Source organism: Manacus vitellinus, unplaced genomic scaffold (assembly GCF_001715985.3).
Source record: "Manacus vitellinus isolate BGI_N305 unplaced genomic scaffold, ASM171598v3 scaffold_26_pilon, whole genome shotgun sequence".
Lineage (NCBI taxonomy): Eukaryota > Metazoa > Chordata > Aves > Passeriformes > Pipridae > Manacus > Manacus vitellinus.
In genome coordinates, this window is record NW_021939960.1 from 3,047,048 (window position 1) to 3,066,334 (window position 19,287).

The following is a 19,287-nucleotide window of genomic DNA, read 5'->3' on the forward strand; positions in this document are numbered from 1 at the left end:
TGGCTTTAGATGGCTTAATGTCACCTAAATATTTAAGAACCTCAGGGTCTGCATCTCAAATAATTTGATTCAACACCTGTGTTTCTCCTAAGAGTGACCTTGGGAATCCCTCTCCAGGTCAATGTGTGCAACTCCGGGTGCAGTTACCTGTTCCTTTGAGTAATTTGGAGCTGATGCAGTCAGGAAGGTGGTCTTGCCCTTTCCAGCTCCAAGGTGTCATCCCCCAAATACATGTTCATGCCACCTTCCTGCTGTTGACTCCAGTGATTTTGTAGCCAAGAGATGAGTCAGAGCAGCTCTGATCCTACTAAAACCAACCCTGCAAGAAAGGTTTTTGTCTGGATCAAAGTCTCAGGACAGAAAGCAGGATACCTGTGAAGGACAACAGCCCATAATTAGTCTGTGAACCCACAAAGTTCTTTGGGGTGCAATCTCACAGGGCTTTTATTGCAGGTGAGCAAACCACACCTAAAAAAATTCACGACTCCCCTATTCTTTGGAATTGGTGTGAACAACTCTGAGGGATAAGTCCTTTCCATATCAGAAGAATTCAGCTCCCACTGACCCCTAGTTAAAGCAGCTGCTGCCCTCGGTGTCTAAATCAAAGCATCATATATAAAGAGGGCTGAATAAATGAAATATCCTTACAATTATGGGCCTACTTTATTCCTGTAACTCTATGGCACTTCCTCTCCCTGAAAAATCCTTTTCAATCTGCACATAAACAGGTATTTAATAGAACAGGTAGGATGAGCAGACACCTCCACAGAGCTGCAGCACTTCTGGATTTCATAAAGCTGATAAAGTGATATTTCACTTCACTGCAAATGTGAAGTCTGCACTTCTTATCAGCCTTTTAGAGGGCAAGCACTTAGATGTGAACTTTGAAATGTTAAACTTTATTAGGAAGACTAAAAGCCTGATATCTTATGGAGCCAAATTCCCATCATATGCCTTGAACCACAGAAGGTTGGAAAAGACCCCCAAGACCATCGAGTCCAACTTCTGACCAACCCCCACCTTGTCACCCAGTCCAGAGCACTGAGTGCCATGTCCAGTCTTTCCTTGAAGCTCCAGTGGAAGATCCCAATAAGAGTGTTCAGGGTGTTCAGTTACTTGAGAAATTTATATCATCGTGTTCAGCGATTTCATATAAAACATCTCCTGATATCTCCTGCTTTCTTCTCTTTGCTGTTGTTAATTTTATTTTAGTGAAGTGCTTTGAAGCTTTTCACTAGCATTGAAATGAGATACTGAGTGTTGGTATCACAAGGAGAAATATGAATTGAAAGCTTTTCCTTCCTATTACTCTGACTTTCAAACACAGCCAGAGGGAAGACAGGATTGTTCCAGAGTACCAAAACTTGGCACCTCCTGAACAGAGCAGAAGGTGTGTATGAGCCCAACTATCTTGTCATCCTGCCTAGAATCTTGCTCTTAAAATCTCCCTTATTCTACTCCTGCTCCCATTTAAAGTGACTGAAATTTGGATCCCAGCTGAGGTCTTCTCCTGTGCCTTATGGCAGGACAGACAGTTTAATCCCATCAACCTCAATGTGAGGAGTGTGTTTGGTGTCTGCAGCCTGTGGTTGAATGTCCTGCAAAGCCACCAAAGCAGATCCCAGTTCTAGGGTGGCCTTTGCCCATGGGTTGAGTTGACTCTTGGCTGACTCCTGATCAGATATGTGGGGACCTTTGCCCTGGAAAGAAGTGGGACAGAGCCTGATTCAGGCATTGACCTCATCTGCAAAACTATCTGTGATTCCCGTCGGTAGAACTGAGATAACAGTAAGGGCTTTTTTTGTAGGAACTTGGAAGCCAAGATAAGTGCAACTCACACTGCCTGAGCTTTCTTGAAGACTTCCTTCCATTATTTCCATTAAATTTAGGGAACATTTTTCCTTTCTTCACCTTGAGCCACTCTGCGCTTCTAGAATTCCATCCCACAGTGAGGGAACCCTTTAGTCCAAGGCAAACCAGACCTGCACCATTCCCCTGCTTCTCTCCTGTCTCTTGTTTTCCTGTGGAACACAGTTCAGCAGCAGGATGAATCAGATGTGACTTGCTTGATTCACTATCAGGTTTCAGGGCACCTAATCTGATAGTGGAGGGCAAAGTATCACAAACATGCAGCTGGGGACCAATTTGGGGAGACCAAGGAGTAACTCAGGTACTCCTGTTTCCCCTTTATTGCCCTGTTCTCCCTGCCAGCAGCTGACTCTGCTTCCTTCCCTTCTCCCCTGACGTGTGGAGGCTGCAGTTCACTCAACACATGGAACAATTAGAGGCAAAGAGTTCAAACTTGTTGAGAGGGACGTGCCCAAGAAAGCACAGCAAAATTTACCCCGATTATAAATACATTCCATTCCCCACTTGTTTTGACATTGTCCCTTGGAGAAAAATATTTTGGTTTAGAAAGAGGTCTCGTTGTTGCTTTCCCTGTCAGGAGGAGGATTGCTCCATCTAAACTCTGCAATATAAAGTTGTCTAAAACTCCTTCTGGATCCAAATCCTGCAGCTGAAGTTTAACTTGTTAAGTTGTTCCAAGCCACAGGTTAGTGATCATGCAGCTGAGACAAAAACCATGGACAAGAGCTGAACATAAATGTAGTTCTTCCTCTGCTGGCAAAGAAGAGGATAGGAATATAGAAGATAAAGTCTAGATAGGAATTGTATGAGGCACTAACACGGTTCTGGGTGAACAGACAAGAAAGAAGTGAGCAGTAATGCAGAAATATTCACATAAAGAGCAGGGCTGTTTTGGGAAAAGTGCACTGTAACATTGAACCAGCTCCCAAGTGTGGTCTCCATCCTCACCACTTACAAATCCCTGCCCAAAGAGTTGCACTGGTTTCATAGTGACTGACACCAGTTTCATGTGACCTTTCATTTCTCAGTGCCAGCAGATGGATTGCTGGCTTGTACCTCAGAATATGAAAGGGGTTGAAGGCAGTGGGGTTGCAGCCCTGAGCTACAGTAGAGAGAGAGAGGAGGGATGGCAGCCTGGACAGTCAGGACATGTCCTCCTTCCAGGCCAAAACAATTCAGCAACTCTGTTTTTCACTCACTTGAAAGCTGATACTCAAAAATGCCCAAGAATAAATAAGGGCATAAATAAGTAAGGCAATAAGAATAATGCTCGGTTTCGTAATATAATATTCATACTTTTCCCCAAGCCTTGCCTGGAAGGCTACATTTAAAAAATTTGAATGCAGCAACCCACACCTCAGTATATCAATCCACAAGTTATCAGAAGAATACACGAAGCCAGGGTAAGAGATTAATGAGCTTCTTGTAGCTTCAATCTCAATAGGCTCTTTGTCTGAATTATCTGAAGTAAAAAGGCAGCTTTTCTTCTAAAGGTATAACTCTTCCACGAGTTTTGAATATGTGTGCCACAAATTTCTGGAAATTGTTAAACTTTCTCCTTTTACAAAAAGTGAGAATGCATTAAAAACCACCACCCATACTCCTGCAGTCCCACTAAGTTCAGAATGATGGTTCACATATTTAAAATTGAGAATGTGCTGAGTTGTTCTCCAAAAATTTGTCCTGAAATGAACTTTAGCTGTGAACAGTTGGCGGAATTAATTTTTCAGGTTTTGGGTAATTTTGCCCCATTAATCAAAGTCAGCACTGACACAGATGAGAATTCTACCTCTAGTTGTTGAGCACAAAGGTCCTTCTCAGCATGGAAGGAGACAAACCAGGACACATTATCTGTCAGGTAATCAGAGCAGTGAAAGGTGTACACAGAGACTGACTCAGAGCCATGGAACAGCCAGATTATAATGAACAAAACACAGATCAAAAATGCCAGGTTGTCAGTCCTGAAAACTTGCATTCTTTATCCATAAAAAAGCATGGATTAGTTGACTCCAGCTTTGTCTATACCATTCCCATCAACATGCCCAAGGCCTGAGCAGAATTAACTTCCTTTTGGATGGGTAAACCTCCTTCACTTCCTTGCTGAGAAAGTTAATGTGGAGGCCAATTAATGCCAATTATTTTATGATCCAACTCCCTTCCTCTGAGGAGTAACCATAGGAAATGATAACAGGGAAGCAGTGCTGAAATGAAAATTCTGAATGAGTAACTCATTTCAGAGCAGCAAAGAACTGCACTGAATTTATCCAGCTGACCACAGGTGAAGGGTTTCATAGACATTTATTAATCTCAGGGGCATCACACTGGGTTTCTACTGCTGAAAAACGAGGGGAAAGGAAGCCATGTGGGTTTCTTGATGTGGAAGTCTGGCTTGGTCATTCATTATCTGTGTAGTTTGATAATTACCTATTTCCTAGGTAAATTGCTTTGGACATTTACTTTGAGGTAGCAGATTAATGAAGTTCTTTGCAAACTTCAGGAACTTGAAAATCTACAAAGCTTCCGGAAACACAATTTTCCAGGTCAGTGGTTATTGTACTTTCAGAAATCCAGCAGGCAGCACTCATTGGTACCTCAGCTTGTACAGAATTAGTCAAAACCTTCCTCACAGCAACACCTGTACAGATCTTTGAGTCCCCTAAATTTAAGTAGCAGGAATAATGAGCAGGCCAGTAAGTATGAACCTGGGATTTACTACATGGGAGCAATAAGGGATTTCGAAACAGCTGATAACTGGGCTGTCAAGGTCAGTTCAACCAGATAACACCTCTTCCCTCTGCTTGTCTTTAGGAGTTAAATCATCAGGACATTTGTGAGCAATGTGAAGTGCCTGGAATTGAACAAACTGTTTCTGTTTACACTTGTTCCATATTGGCACAACTCCGCTGGCTCTAATGGAGTAATATTAGTTTATACTCTTATAAGGAGACTTGGTGTGTGTTATTGTCACAGCAGCTTGGGTAGATCTCCCCACACAGCTTCACATGAGCTGCCAAAGCTCCCTGGGGATTGTTCTCCCAGCCCACCTTTCCCAAGTCCCCAGTGCTCCCAGCCCCCAGATCAGTGTCAGCAGCACAAACTCCAGTCACTCTAAGGGGCACATGGCAACATAATTTTTGGAAAAGCACCATCCTCACAGTGCTGTAGGATTTTTCTTACACCACCAGTCTCACAACCTGAGGCTGCCTTCCCTTTGCAAAGACAGAGCAGGTTTTGACTGTCAGATTTGCCTTCATGTGACCACAGGCTGTCAGTCACGGTGCTGCTGGATGGCACTTCTTAATATATATATTTCTTTTGATTCTGCAGAGGTTCGAACTATTTTCATCCTTCCTTGAAACTTTTTATGGATTTTATCTTGTCATAATGGCAGAGAAGTGTAACAATCCCATCCCTGGAGACTGCAGGATTAAAGTAGAACTTGGTAGAATTTCCAGCTCAAGCCCATTGAGAAAGTCAAGCAGAAGGATGAAAGTACCACAGCAGCTTTTTTGCAAGAAGTTGCCATGGAAGGCAAGGTTTTTGTAAAGCTACAAAGACTTTATAATAAACTATGGAAGACTAATCATAGAAAAACAATAGAAACCTTTATTTTATTACAAAATTGACAGTTACCAAATTGACTAGAAATATTCAGATAATACACAAATTGCTTTATACATTTTAATAGGGCTACATTTCCATGTCTGAGTATAACAACAGAGGAAAACAAACAAAACACAGGGGACAGACCAACAAATACTAAGAACTTGGATCATTTCAGAAAGTAAAAAAATAAAAACAACCATTCATGGTTATGTATATACAAAGCTGGACTTCAAACTGCATAATTGGAAAAACTAGTGACCATAACAACTAACATAAAATATTACATGCAGGGCAGTGACAATTTTAACCTTTAGATACAGATACTGCAGTCTCCACAAGAAAAAAACCTATTTGAAATATTTAGGATCCTCATTTCCTGGGAAATTGTTCTTTGAAAGATACATTTTATAGTACTCATCTAATGAAGTCACTATCCTGTTAGGATAATCAGCATTTAACAGTGGCAGAACCCATAGGATTCCAGTGGTTCCATTTTTGAATGAGGCCTTTTCATAAAATAAAAGGCCATAAAGGTTTGACAATAAAGGTGGGATAAAATGGTTTGTGCAGGAATCAGAGGCCCGAAACTCCCTGGCAAGAGCAGAGATTGTGCCAGGCACAGCACTGTGTACAAATGAAAGTACTGTGCAGACATGAGGAATAGATCCTGTTATGTACATTTGTCCTTATATTCTTATATAACACCAGAGAGATATCCTTTTTAATTATCCTGATTTTCAAGCCCTGTTTTCAGCTTAATTCCTGACTGCCATCTCACGTCTCAGCTTAATCCGTGGCGTTGATGATTGGTAAGGACTAAACCAGTTTCTTCTCCCTTAAACTGCCTTCCCAAGCCCTTCCACTCTGAGCTGACAGGGCCAGTGCAGTCAGGACTGAACCCAAACTGGGAGGCAGCTCTTTCCAGGCTGCTCTGTGGAAGAGCCCAAGGCTGCAATAATTTCCATGTGCACTGACAAGATCTGTCCAGAGCACTGCACAGCTCGTTGTCCTGGGCAGTCCCTCAGCTGCACTAAATCACTGTATTTCCACAGGTATGTGAATACACATGATGTTTTTCTTTCCTTTTAACACTGGATGGACTAACTAACCACATTTTCCCAATAAAACAATCTGGGAGCTTTTCTTGGTGCTATTTCTGACTCTGCAGTTGTTCAAGGGATGGGTGTTGCAATTCTTCACTGGCTGGTGGAGCCTCCACAGCTTTGACTTCTCCAGTTGATGCCTGTTTTTTAAGAGGAGGCAGCAGCAGGGTTGTCATTTATTTTTCTGTAAGCTGTATTGAAGAGAAAAAAATCTATATTGTGATCAATTATTTCAAAGTAAACAGCACTGAGAAAACTTCAGTTAAAGGAGTTGATGCTCAGATTATACTGAGTGATTTTCTTCCTGTGGTGTTGGCCAGCACAAAAATATATTCCATAGTACTTAAATGTCACTTGATTTCCAATTTGAGGATTTAATTCTAGGTCAAAGACTTGGTTTTTCAATTTAGATTGTTAGACAAATAACCTATTTTATCAGCTCGTTTGTGTAAGCTCACATGAGCAGAGAAAATCTTACATTCGATTTTATTGAACAAAAATATATAACAAGTTGCAACATTGCATAACTATTTACAAATAGATTTTTTCTTTGTCCTTATGCCTAAAATCAAGTTTTGTTATCTAAACTCTGCAGAGCACTGAGGTACTGTTCCTTCACTAAGGCTATTTAATCTGTAAATTGATACTCAAAAAATCAAAGGCTATTTTTCAGGAAATTTCTTGTAGAAAGGCAATGGAGAAGTTATAACAAAATAATGGCTATTGTTTTCTCCAACAGTGTATACATTTTGATTTTGCCCTTTCTGATCTGCATTATTGTTAAAAGCAATGAAAATTAATGATATTTCATCCATCTCACATCGAGAGGATGAAGATCAGACAAACATCTGTTGTCTTGCACTCCCAGTTCTATGGAAATTCTGGATGATGCTCAGAGCCAGGTGTGCTGTGCTCCAAGAGCCCCGTTCACTCACCTCATCTCCTGTGGAATGCGATGGGCAGCTCCCTGCTGGGAATGAGGATTCCCGAGTGCAGAGTCTCCACCGGCCTCTGGTCAGTGGCCACCACTTGATATTTGCGGACGAGCTGAAACACAAATGTTTCCATCAGTGTGCTTCGTTAGAAGTTGAGTGCCCACTGGGCACAAAATGACTTTTTTTTTTTGGAGTGTTTACCCAGCAGAGGGCCAAGTGGAGCTGCAGCTCTGCCACACGGCGCCCGATGCACATCCTCTTCCCCATCCCGAAGGGAACGTGGGAGAACGGACGGATCAGGCTCTTCTGGAACCAGCGCTCCGGTCTAAACTGAGTCCAGTCGCTGAAGTACTCCTCATTGCAACCCAGGGCATGGCTGTTTATCATCAGAACAGTCTAGAAACAAAGAGAGTCTCGTTACAAATCGGCCCAGAGCTGCCAAGTGAATCGGCTCGTTGATGGAAAGAACCAGTGCAACAGTAAAGGCGAGGCAGTTTCCTCAGAAGATGCCACGCAGTTCCCTGAGGGTTAATCTGAACACAGAAAAAGTCACGGTTTCCTCAGAAAAAATCAGGAGAAAACTGGAAAAAAAAACATTTGAAGCAGCACAGCAAAATGTTTTCTGACCAATATTTCTACCTGAATCCATCAGCAGTGCAGGCAGGTTTGGGGCTGAGTTTATGGGAATCTTTGGTGTGAATTCCTCATTCCTTATGCCGGGCCTCATCCTTTGGCAAAGTCAATTTAAAACTGAATTATGACCAACTTCTGTGGTTTATAAGACAGTTAATAAATGGCAAAACACCCTAGTAAGTTAAATTCATTGCCTTACCCCTTTGGGCAGCACATAATTTCCCAGAACCATTTCCGTGTCGATGGTGCGAGTGGTAAATGGCACTGATGGGGTTAATCTACAGTGAAAAAAACACAATGGGTTACATTTCCAGCATTTTTTCCTCCTGTATCTCTCACAGTTCACCTTAAACAACCAGATGAACAAAATTATGCGTACAAGAAAATTCTTACCCCTCTGATACACACAAGCTGGTAAAAAACTTTGTGATTGTTTTGCTCTTATTTAGGAATTTTACCTCATGGACTCTTTCAGACACGCTTTCAGGTAAGGCATATTCTTCAAGTTCTCAGCACTTGGAGTCTCATTAGCAGCCAAAACATTCTTTATTTCCTGGAAAAGCTTCTGCTGGACACGTGGATTGCGTGAAATGTTATACAGAGCCCACAGTAAACTATTGGCTGTCTGAAAGAAACCAAAAAGAAATGTAAGACCTCCATTTGTGGTGACAGAAGGAAGAAGTTGCCAAAAGTTCAAAGCAATATTTATGGCTGGTCACTGATTTATGATATTTTGAAAGCTTAAGTGATTATGAGCCATCTCAGTTGTTCTCTAGGAATGATGAGCCGAACAAATCTATGATTTCAGGTAAATTTTCATTTGCACTTGGGCCAGCAAAGCAGGATTAGCTCCCTTCCAGGTGTCAGGATGGTTGGGTTATGGAGGCAGGCAGGCAGTGGGAGGATTTGAAGCTCTTGCAAAGCCAAGTTTACCGTCTCCACCCCAGCAATCTGGAGCTCTGCGATGGCAGCGTACAGCTCCTTCTTGGAAAGTTGTCCTCCAGAGTAGATGTCACACAGAAAATCCTCCTGAGGGTTTGCAGAGTGTTTTTCCAGTCGACAGTCAATGGAGTGTTTGGCTGAGGAGGGAGGAGAGGGAGGTAATTAATGGAAAATCAGTAAAAATACTGTAAAAATAAAAACAAAACCACGTCTGACATGCAGGAGCTTGAAAGGAGGTGCCAAGCTGGGCTCTTTTTGCAAGCAGTGAATAAATAGCGAGTATATTTATACTGAATAAAGTATGATATTTTCAGTCTTTAGACAAAAAACCCAGTCTCAAAAATCACTTTTGAACAGAAGAAATTCCTGCAAACTCTTAGGAATTCTGCTTTCTTAAATTAGGAAAGGAAATCAGTGAGACATTGAGCAAAATATTTAGCAAACAGAAATACAAGTGTGTGAAATTTATTGCCTCGGGTTTTCAAAGGGGATCAAGGTGTTAAAAAAATCAAAGAGACTTAGTACTCAGACTCCCTGGGGGGAAATGTAAACCTTTGATTTACAAGGGGAAGGTACAAAGAGATGCCAAATTTCCACATGCTGCGGATTTTTTTTTTAAATACAGAGAAGTAGATTTTGCCCAACACCTTACAGTTCCTAGTAAGGAGTTATTCCTGTCAAGTGAAGGTGTTAAACTTTGTTTTTTCTGAACAAAACTGTTTTAAAGTGTCTTTCCTAAACCCCATAAATTAAGAAGCAATAAAATAAGTGCACATGGGGCTGGCTTGACCAAAAGTCTTGAAGTATCAAGTACTCAAATACAGCCATCCAAGTGCCAAAATCTTTCTCAATTTTTAGTGACACTTGTCACTAAAATAAAAATTTGTCATTAAAAATACAAACTTGACTTCATATCTGGAGTTAGAGTAATTTTTTAAACCTTGAAGGCCAACTCATCTTAAATAGTCAAAAAAAACATTGTCAAAAAGCCAAACTGTACCTTACAATTTAAATTGCTTCTAAGATTTACAACCATATTCCAGGTTGTTCAGAAAACCTGTAATTTCTTTATTTTTTTTTTAGCCGACAGGTTTTGTTGTGTGTAAAATTCTTGTTTCTTGGGAAAACAACTCCCTTTGAGGTCCCTTTGAGGGAAGTCCCTTTTCTCACTCATATACTTGCCTTTAAAGAGATTATACACTTTCTGGCTATTTTATGACAGATTAAAGTGGAAGTAACTGCTGGCTCCCAATATCCTGGGGCTTCCCTGGGAATTGAGTATTGTCCCACAACCAGACCTGAGTGTTAGTCATAAAAAACCTACTCCCATGTTGGAATTAGTCTGTGTTTAGTGCAGCAAAGCTGTTCCAATCCGTGCTGAAGTGATTAACAGCAGCATAGAACAATAGCAAGGATGAAGAGAGTTAATTCCACCAAACAGGAAACAGAGATAAAGGAAAAGAAGAGAAATTATGTTTAAAACAATAACCTGTTTTAAATATGTCATCCCATGCTTTAGTATGAGCTTGCCAGACTTTTGTGTTCAGCCCCTTGTGAAGTTCCACAGGGGTCACCATCATCATCCCAAAAGTGGCCATCATCTGTGGTGGAGAAAGAGTTTGGGAAATCTGTCTTTAATCTATACTTATTTGCAATCTCTGAACGAAATGAGACTGTAAAGTAGGAGGCAGTTTTCAGGAAGGCAAGATTCTGGCAGATTTTCCATCCTGGAGAGAAATGATGGGTCTCAACCTACTTAGACCATATCCAGCTAAAAATTAGGGACAGCCAGGAGGAGGACATGAGGTTTCTCCAGTGGGCAGTGCATCTTCTCTGCTTTAGGCACCTGTTTAGAATGGGACAAGCTAATATTTGGCAGTGCCTCTCTCTCCCTTGACAACAGATGGAGCTAAAAAATTAGGCTGGGCTAGATGCCTATCTTTTGGATGACTAAAATTAGGCAGGTTTGTATCACCAGAGTCCAAGTTACAGCAAAATGCACAGCAGGTTTACCTGCAGGAATGAGTAACCTCCAAATCCAGCAGTTTTGCATAATCCCACACAACCCCAGCAGTCCCACCCAGCAAAGAGCAGCGTTGCACAACAGGTGTCTCAGAGGGAGAACAGAGTTAACCAACCAACCTGCCAACTCCATTTCCAGGATTACCCTGATGTCCATACAGCAGTTTTCCCTGTCGGGTTTAGGCATCACATAAATGAGACAGTTCAGCTGTTCAGGATTAGCTTTGCACTGTGTCACTTTGGATGTGCAAAGCTGCCAATGCACAGGTAGCACAGAAGCTCGAGGTGCTGTTTTTCAGGTGACTCATTTAAACTGCTGCCTCTCATTAGCAGGAGGGGTAGAAAATCACTACAGCCCCAGGAAAGACTCTTCCATACCGTTTTTACTGCCTTGATGAAGTTCAAACTTTCTTCTTCCACATCCTGCTGCAGGAGGCCAAACCTCTTTCCATACAGCACCAGACAGATACCTGTTGTTAAGCAGTACTATAATTAAATGATGTAAGCAAAAGTGTGTGTGTTGGTCGTCATTTGTCGAGGAATGGCTTGGATTATCCTTCTGGAAAATGTTCCATGATACACACCTGTGAGAGCAGCACTTTCTAAACACCTTCTGCCTCTTTTCCTCAGACTCAAGTAGAGTATCCAGCTAAGGGGCCCTTATAGCAGCACCACTGATCCCCTCACGAGCAGCAGAGCCTTCTGCCATGCGGGGCTGGCATTATTTGGTAAATAAGATGTTTGGCAATGCTACTGAAGAGAACTGAGTGGCAGGAAAACTGGGCCTGAAGAGGCCATCTCCTCCAGCATTTCCTAGGCCATCTCCTCCAGCATTTCCTAGGCCATCTCCTCCAGCATTTCCTAGCCCTTCCCACAGCCAGAAACCACTTGCAAACACTGACAGCATCCCGCACTCCACCAGTTTCCACCCCTTTCCACTTGCCTTTTCTTCTTTTTTTAAAGCTCTCACTTCCTATTTGTCCTTTTCCAAAATCAACCTTCACCACTGACAGGGGAAAAAAAAAACACTTTCAGGGCCTCAGTCCACAGGCTGCTGAGCTGAGCCAGCCAAGAGCAGATGGGTCTGGCAGAGCTTGTTCAGTAACACACCACAGCCAACATCCCTCTTTTTGGGAACCACTGAGGCTGTTTCTTCTGCCCTAGGTCATTCCTGGCAGATTCCATATAAAGCTTTCTAAAGATGGAGGCTCCTGACTTGGTAACTTATTCCAGTGCTTCTGAATCCCAACGTAAACACCTTAAATGGGATTTTCCAAGCTTTGTCTGCAATGAGCACTTCTTCACTGTTATTGGATCATTTCATTGATCTCATGCTGCTGGTAATTAACAAATATCAGATGGACAAAAAAAGGTCATGTGCTATCTGATCCTAGTCTAGATAAATGCACCATGATTCCCTCAGGTTTTGGATTTATAAGCCATTACAATGTTTGAATGTTTTTAGCAAGTCATACAGGTAACTAAACAGAGGAATCTGTGTAGCTGCTGATGAATTTTGCCTGTGATAGTTCCCTGGATGTTCTGCAACTCAGTTTCCAGGATATTGTATCCAACAGTTTGGAAATAATCAGCCAATACATTCATCCCTGATCACACTGGAACTGAAATGCCATGGTAGGTGCACCATACTCAGACAAAAAATGACTTACTTTCAAAGGACCATTTGTTGAATTCTGAATATACATCTTCCATCTGTCCATTGTGGTTACATATTTCATCTATTCTTCGCATGAAATCCTCCAGGACCTGAACAGTGGAAAGAAGAGAGAGAAAATAAGGGATAAAATGACATCAGCTAATAGAAATTCTGTGCAATTCAGCATTTCAAGTGTCTTTTAAATAGATAGCAATCTTGCCTAAGAGAGGAATCCTTTTGTTTCCTGTTCTTTGAACAAGATTCAACTTCCCCCTGTGTGAATGTATGTTTGGATTTTACAGGCTCTTGTGCTATCATGGCTTGTACTTCCATAAGCTGAGCTTTTGTCCACAGGGATGAAACACTTCACTCTGGGGCAACACTGGAGTTTCACAACGAAGAGAATTAAGCTGTTTATCACAGATGCTCCTCAAACTAGGTGAGGAACACAGAGGTTAAGGAGGTAGGTGTTCACTGATGGGGGTGGAGACATAAGAATGAAGGAGTAAAGGCAAAAACTACTGAATGCAAGAGAAGTAGGTAAAAAATGCTTGCAGGAGTCTGTGTCATTGTGGAATGATCTTACTGTTCTGTGGAGACAGATAGTCTCAGCTACAGGTTTCTGTGTGGTCTCAATTTTGGTCAGACCCTGGCGATGAGTTTGTACTTGTTATTCCCTGAACAATCTGAGTATGAACTCATGGTTTTATCACTGTACAGAAAATCAGCAGCTATCCAGAGAAACCGGATCTGCTTTTATTCCCCAGGTTTGCAGAGGATAAAGGAAGGATTTCTCAAAGCCCAGTACCTCATTGATAGCCGTATCCAGCTTCACAACTTCCCTGGGCTTCATTAATTTCTTTTGAAAGGCACTTCTTACCCTCTGCCAGTCCTTTCCTTCCCTAGATTGAAATAAAGACAGCGAGGTTGGGAAGCGAGAGACTTAAAGAAGAAGGAAAGAAGAAGAAAACCCCAAACCCGCCGCGCGTGCACCACGACACCGCTGATGCTTCATCGCACCCACACCGCCTTGTGCTCCTTGGGGAGGGGGATGAGCCCCGGGAGCGCAGCCCGGGGAGCGGAGGGCGGGCTGGAGCATCCCCCGGGCACCTGGGACCCGCCCTATCCCGCACCGGCTCTCCCGCACGGCAGGGACCAACCAGCCCTGCCGGCACCTCCCCGGGATGCTGCGGGTGGCACTTACAGGATGAGCAGCCCGTAGCCCTCGTCGCGATAGTCGCGATAGGCTTTCCAGGGCTGATCGTCGAGGCGCGGGGGCAGCGCCTCGCCCGCGGACAGGCTTCCAGGAGGCAGGGCGCGGCGATGTGCACCGAGTCGAAAGCCCCCAGCTTCATGCGGAAAATCTTCCCGAACCTCCGGTGGTACTCGGCCTGGGGGCGCAGGGGAGACCCCCGCAGTGAGTGCTCCCCTCGCCGCAGCACCTTCATCCCCATCATCCCCATCATCCCCATCATCCCCATCCCCGTCCCCATTCCTGTTTCCATTCCGTCCCCATCCTAATCCCGTCCCCATCCTTCATCCCGTTCCCACCCACCCCCGTCCCCATTCCCGACCCCTGTCCCATGCCCCGACTCCAGTTCCCATCCCTATCCCCATCCCATCCCCAGTGCTCTGCCGCCCTCGACCAGCGTCTCGTGCTGCCTCTGAGCGCCCCCCTTTCCAGAGCATGTCGGAGGCTGCCCATGAGGGCCCAGCTGGGGGCCCGGGCAGGGTCTCCGCGGGCGCAGGGGCGCTTCAGTGAGACTCGGGGGCTGCCGGCCGCAGGTGCGGGCGGGGAGGCGGCGGCGGAGTGAGGAGGATGATGCCGCGGCCGCGCCATGGTGACAGCGCGTGCCAGCGACCGCCCGCTATAGGACATTTATAGGCAGCCGGAGGTGCTGCGACTTTCATCGGGCCAATGGCAGCCTGGCGTGGGGTGGGGTGGGCGGCTGCCCCGCCCGGCCCGCGGAGCCGCGGGCAGGCGGTGTCATCAAAGGTTCAGCGAGGCAGGAGGGCACGAGCCAGCGCCCGCCGCGGCCTCCGCCGTCCCGAACCGCCGGGCTGCGGGATGCGCGATCCCAGTCCCCGCTGAACTCCCGGGGGATGCGCGGCCCCAATCCTCCGAACTCCCGAGGGATGCGCGGCTCCCGACCCGCCGGCCCGCGGGGGATACGCAGTCCCAGTCCCTGCTGAATTCCCGGGGATGCACTTCTGTGGTCCCCCGAGCTCCCGGGGGATGCGCGGTTCCCCCAAAGTGTATTTTAGGTCAAAGACCAGGAAGTATTTGGAGACCTAAAGTAAATAACTTACGATACGTGTTCTTCTACTACGCTTCTCTTTTGCTACTGATAAAAGCGAGGTTTGATTTTGAGCTGCCGGGGGATGCGCGGCTCCAGCCCCGCGGTCCCTGCAGGCAGCGACACCGCTCCCTGCCCGAGCTGCCCGGCGTCCGTGCGAACGGTCTCGGAAAGCTGCTGCTCCTCCTCGCCTCTTTATTTATTTATTTAATTTATTTACTTATTTATTTGTGTTTAATTCGGCTTCCCACGGCCAGATCTCACCCGCATGAGCGCGGGGGGGTTGTGGTGTTCATCCTGCAGTGCACAGGTGCCAAAATAGTTCTGTCTTCCTTCAGTATTTGCACGTTAATGGGACGGAATAAAAAGTGTCTGGGAGCTGAGGAATACCGAGTTGTGGTGTGGCTCTTACCCTCCTGGGCTGACTAACCATGGGTTTATGAAAAGGGCATGTGATTTATGGAAAGTGCATCATCAGAGAAGGCAAAATTCCCTTTGCTGTGGGGGTTGCTAGACATGAAATTCTGACAAAAATCATTTATTGCCATAGTCTTTTAATCAGAAACTGTACAATAATGCTCAGAGACAAAGCATTTCAGGCTAAGCAAAGGCAGGAGAGGTGCAAGCACAGGTAAAGCTGCCCAGGTCACCTGGGAACTCATCTGTGTCCTCTCTGTGCAAGAGAATTCAGACAGGCTGTGGAACTTGCTGCAAGACAAAAAGCTACCCGTAAACCAGAGGATTTCCAGGAAAGACAGGTTTGCTACAATGAGGATTTAATTTTCCCCCACCCCACACTACTTTTTTTGTTCTTTCCCAAGGTGAATTTTGTGAGTCAGCTCTTAATTCCCTTTATTCAAGTGCGTGACAGTAAGATACAGTGTGCAGATACTTGGGTGTCTTGGACAAGGCACAGGCAGAGGATCATCAGAAGGTGGGTTTGAAACAGAACCTGAGACCCATAAAGGCACAGGTCTCAAAGTCCAATTAATAACAGTAAGACCCCCAAGGTAGCAGTGATCAATGCAGAGAAAATGTACAAAAGCATCACATCTCACTGCAGACTTTTCCTGGGAGTTTTGTAGATCCTTCCCAATCTTGCCCTTCTATTTCAGTGATTTTCTTCCATGAGAAACTACGTGGGCCACAAGATCAGAGCACTTTCCAGGCAGGCTTTAAAATTAAAGCTGGTTCAAAGGTTTGTAGCTTTTTTTCTTAGGGAAACACCCCAGGTTGATGTTTTTGTGATTTGTTTTCTTTCAACCAGTCCTACTGAAACACATCCTGTTGTCTTCAGAGACTGAGTACAGTTCAGGCTCCATTCAGTGATAAGTTCTGAGAAACAAGAAGGGACAATTTGTGCTCTCTGTCTATATAAGGAGTCAAAATGAACTCATTTGAAGGGTCACAGATTAGTGCCTGTGAAACAATCTCTTCAGAAGAGTCTGGAATAGGCAAGTCAAGACTAAACTGGGCACAGGTCAATTTTTCCATGTTCTTCACAGCTATGGAGAGGAAACCACCCTGTTAATACGAAATCTTCTCTATTAAGCTTTTATTAAATCACAGAATGGAAAAGGTTTTATTTAACTCCTGTGGTCGTGATGTAACTCCCTGGCAGGGAAGCTGGTGTGTTTGTAGCTCTGCTGGGCCTGGAGCTGGGAGAGCTAATGATTGCCTCAAATTCTGCTAAAGTGCAGTTCCAAGGGCATTTTGAGCCTTCAATTCTTCCTCCCCCTTCTCAAAAGGATCTCAAAAACAAGGCTTTAATTTTGATTTGTGCCTTTAGGACATATCAAGAGTTGTTTTAAGAGTAAAGCAAGAGTTTGCAGCACTCTCGAGCTGAATTTTTGGGAGTATATCTTCACTTAACAGTGAATATAGCTCTATTGTCCCTCAGATGTCTATCCACAAGAATTCCCAATATTTTCTGATATAACAGCTAATGGCAACTGTGAGTGAAAAGCCCTTTCACTTCTACACTTTGATGAGAAGTATTTTTAGGTCAAAGACCAGGAAATATTTGAAGATCAAAAGTAAATAACCTATGATACGTATTCTTCTATGCTTCTCTTTTGCTACAGATAAAAATGTGTTTTGATTTCTGCACTCTCAGATGTCAGGAGAGAATATTCCTTCAAAAACCATCTGCCAGCGTGATGCTTCAGGAGAAGATGTGTTGGGCACTGTTGTGCAGGCACAGAAAGGCACCACTAAACTCTTTAATCAGTATCTAAAATCCAAGTTTTAGAGCTGCTTCGTAAGCAGAAGCAATTGCTGGTCTTACTTTTTGGGGGGGAAACAGTAACAGAGTCTTTGAATAAAGCTTGGAAATCCCATCAAGGTAAGATCTCCTCACCAGGGTTTAAGAGACTGAGATGTGCTTGGGAAGCTCATTGAAACACAACATCTGAGCTTCCAGTGAGCAGATCAAAAGTGCAGCTTTTCCTGTAGTACACTTCAAATACACTAAATAGCACCTAAATAACTCCTCGGTGGGAAAGAGCTTTAGAGTGGTGGTGGATTTTCATTCTTAATACCTGTCATTCCAGGAGGTTTGCTTTGTGACATATTACACCATTCCTGTCTCCTGACCTCTACTCTTTCTCCTTGTTGGAAAAAAACCTTTTTGCTGATTTGGCCCTAAAATGTTTGTGAAGTCTCTTGTGTTTTCTAAAATACTACAAAATGTAGAATTGCCCCCAGAAGAATGAGTAGACAATACAGGGAGAGTCTCTGTCATGCACAAGGTATTTCACAGTGCTGGGAAGACAAATTGAAAGCAACTTGCAAACTCTACTTGTTATTGAAAGGGGTTTTTTTTCGTGTTTGTTTATACACTTTTAATTCTGTGTTTCTTTCCAGCTGAGAATCGTAAGTTTTGTATATATTGATGAATTTAGCCTCAGCTTAGGAAATGGGAAAGTACAGTAATTCCCATTTCTACAGAAGAGAAACTGAAATGTGTTTGAAAATTGAGATCTCCAAGTTACTCACATTCACTGTGAAATGAAAGCAAAAGAAATCTTTATTATATTTTTACTTAAATGATACTTTTTAACACTAAACCTTCTGATATCACTGCATGCTGGATGATTACACTTCTTCAAGGTGACAGTAGCAGTGTGGAAATAAAGGTCTGCTGAGCAAACCAAGACCAAGGTAATCCTTAGAGAGGGAATCTAAAAAAACAGAGGTAGATGAACAGCTCAAACTCCAGCAGCCAAGGAATCTTCCAGCTGGCCATGACCTGTTTGGAGATATCCACCTCTGCAATAAACATTGCAACATCCAACTACTGAGGGAGCCTCTAAAGAAGTGCCTGGTGCAAGAAAATGAAGAGACTTCTTGACTTAAATCAAGCACAGTTAACGTTTGCTTAAAAAAGAAAAAAAGTTAAGCCATATTTTCTGTGAATAAATATTTATCATCTGCTTTACATGAACAAGCAATGCCCCCCAACACACTTCATTCCCTGGAGAGGTTGAACTGACAAAGGGATGACTCAGGGAGAAAGTGGACAAGGAAATTGAGGTCCAGGACAAGATGCTCTGACAGCCAGCTTGGAAATACTCAGGACTTGCCAGGCTCTTCCATTTAATTGTGAAAATTAGAGTCACTCTCTGGGCATTACCAGTCTCCTGTGTCTTTTAGCAATATTGTCCTGCTTGAGCAGGGAAGTGAGTTGTGGTGGTGAGGGATTTGTGCATTAGGGTGCCGTGAGAACAAATTACTGTCCCAGGCTGAATATTTCTCTTTGGACAGAACTGGCAGAAGTTTGGAACCTTTCATCACCTTCCCCAAGGCACATTTAGTTTAAAAAACAGTAGTGTTTAGGAATCTGTCAGAACATTTCACCTTTCAACTCCTATGGTTCGTGTTCAGGAGGCAGCAATTTCACTCGAGGATGTGCCACCTGGGTAATACTGGAAGTTTTGGGTTCTCTTTACTGGTGTTCAACACTTCCAGGGGGAAATTGAGGGAATTTGGAGTGAACTGCCAAAATCTGCTCCATCCCTGGAAGTGCCCAAGGCCAGGTTGAACAGGGCTTGGAGCAACCTGGAAGGTGTCCCTGCCCGTGGAAGGGGATGGAACAAGATGACCTTTGGAGTCCCTTTCAACCCAAACCATTCTGTGATTCCATGAGTATAGGAATTCTTGGTGATTTTTCCCCACTGGGAAATTAAATCTTGATTTTAACTCTGTTTACAGAAAGGCTGTGT

General features: G+C 43.8%; 1 protein-coding gene across 1 annotated transcript; it reads right to left on the reverse strand.

Annotated features, from left to right (window-relative positions):
* Positions 1-5,455: 5,455 nt before the first annotated feature.
* Positions 5,456-14,137, reverse strand: LOC103766028 (1,25-dihydroxyvitamin D(3) 24-hydroxylase, mitochondrial). Its single transcript, XM_018073871.3, is given in 12 exon segments — positions 5,456-6,769; positions 7,514-7,625; positions 7,715-7,909; positions 8,346-8,424; positions 8,605-8,771; positions 9,080-9,225; positions 10,578-10,689; positions 11,489-11,580; positions 12,781-12,877; positions 13,576-13,669; positions 13,972-14,056; positions 14,059-14,137. Coding segments are annotated over 11 exon segments (1,242 nt in total). The 5' UTR covers positions 14,123-14,137; the 3' UTR covers positions 5,456-6,769; position 7,514.
* Between the last annotated feature and the right edge of the window lie 5,150 nt (positions 14,138-19,287).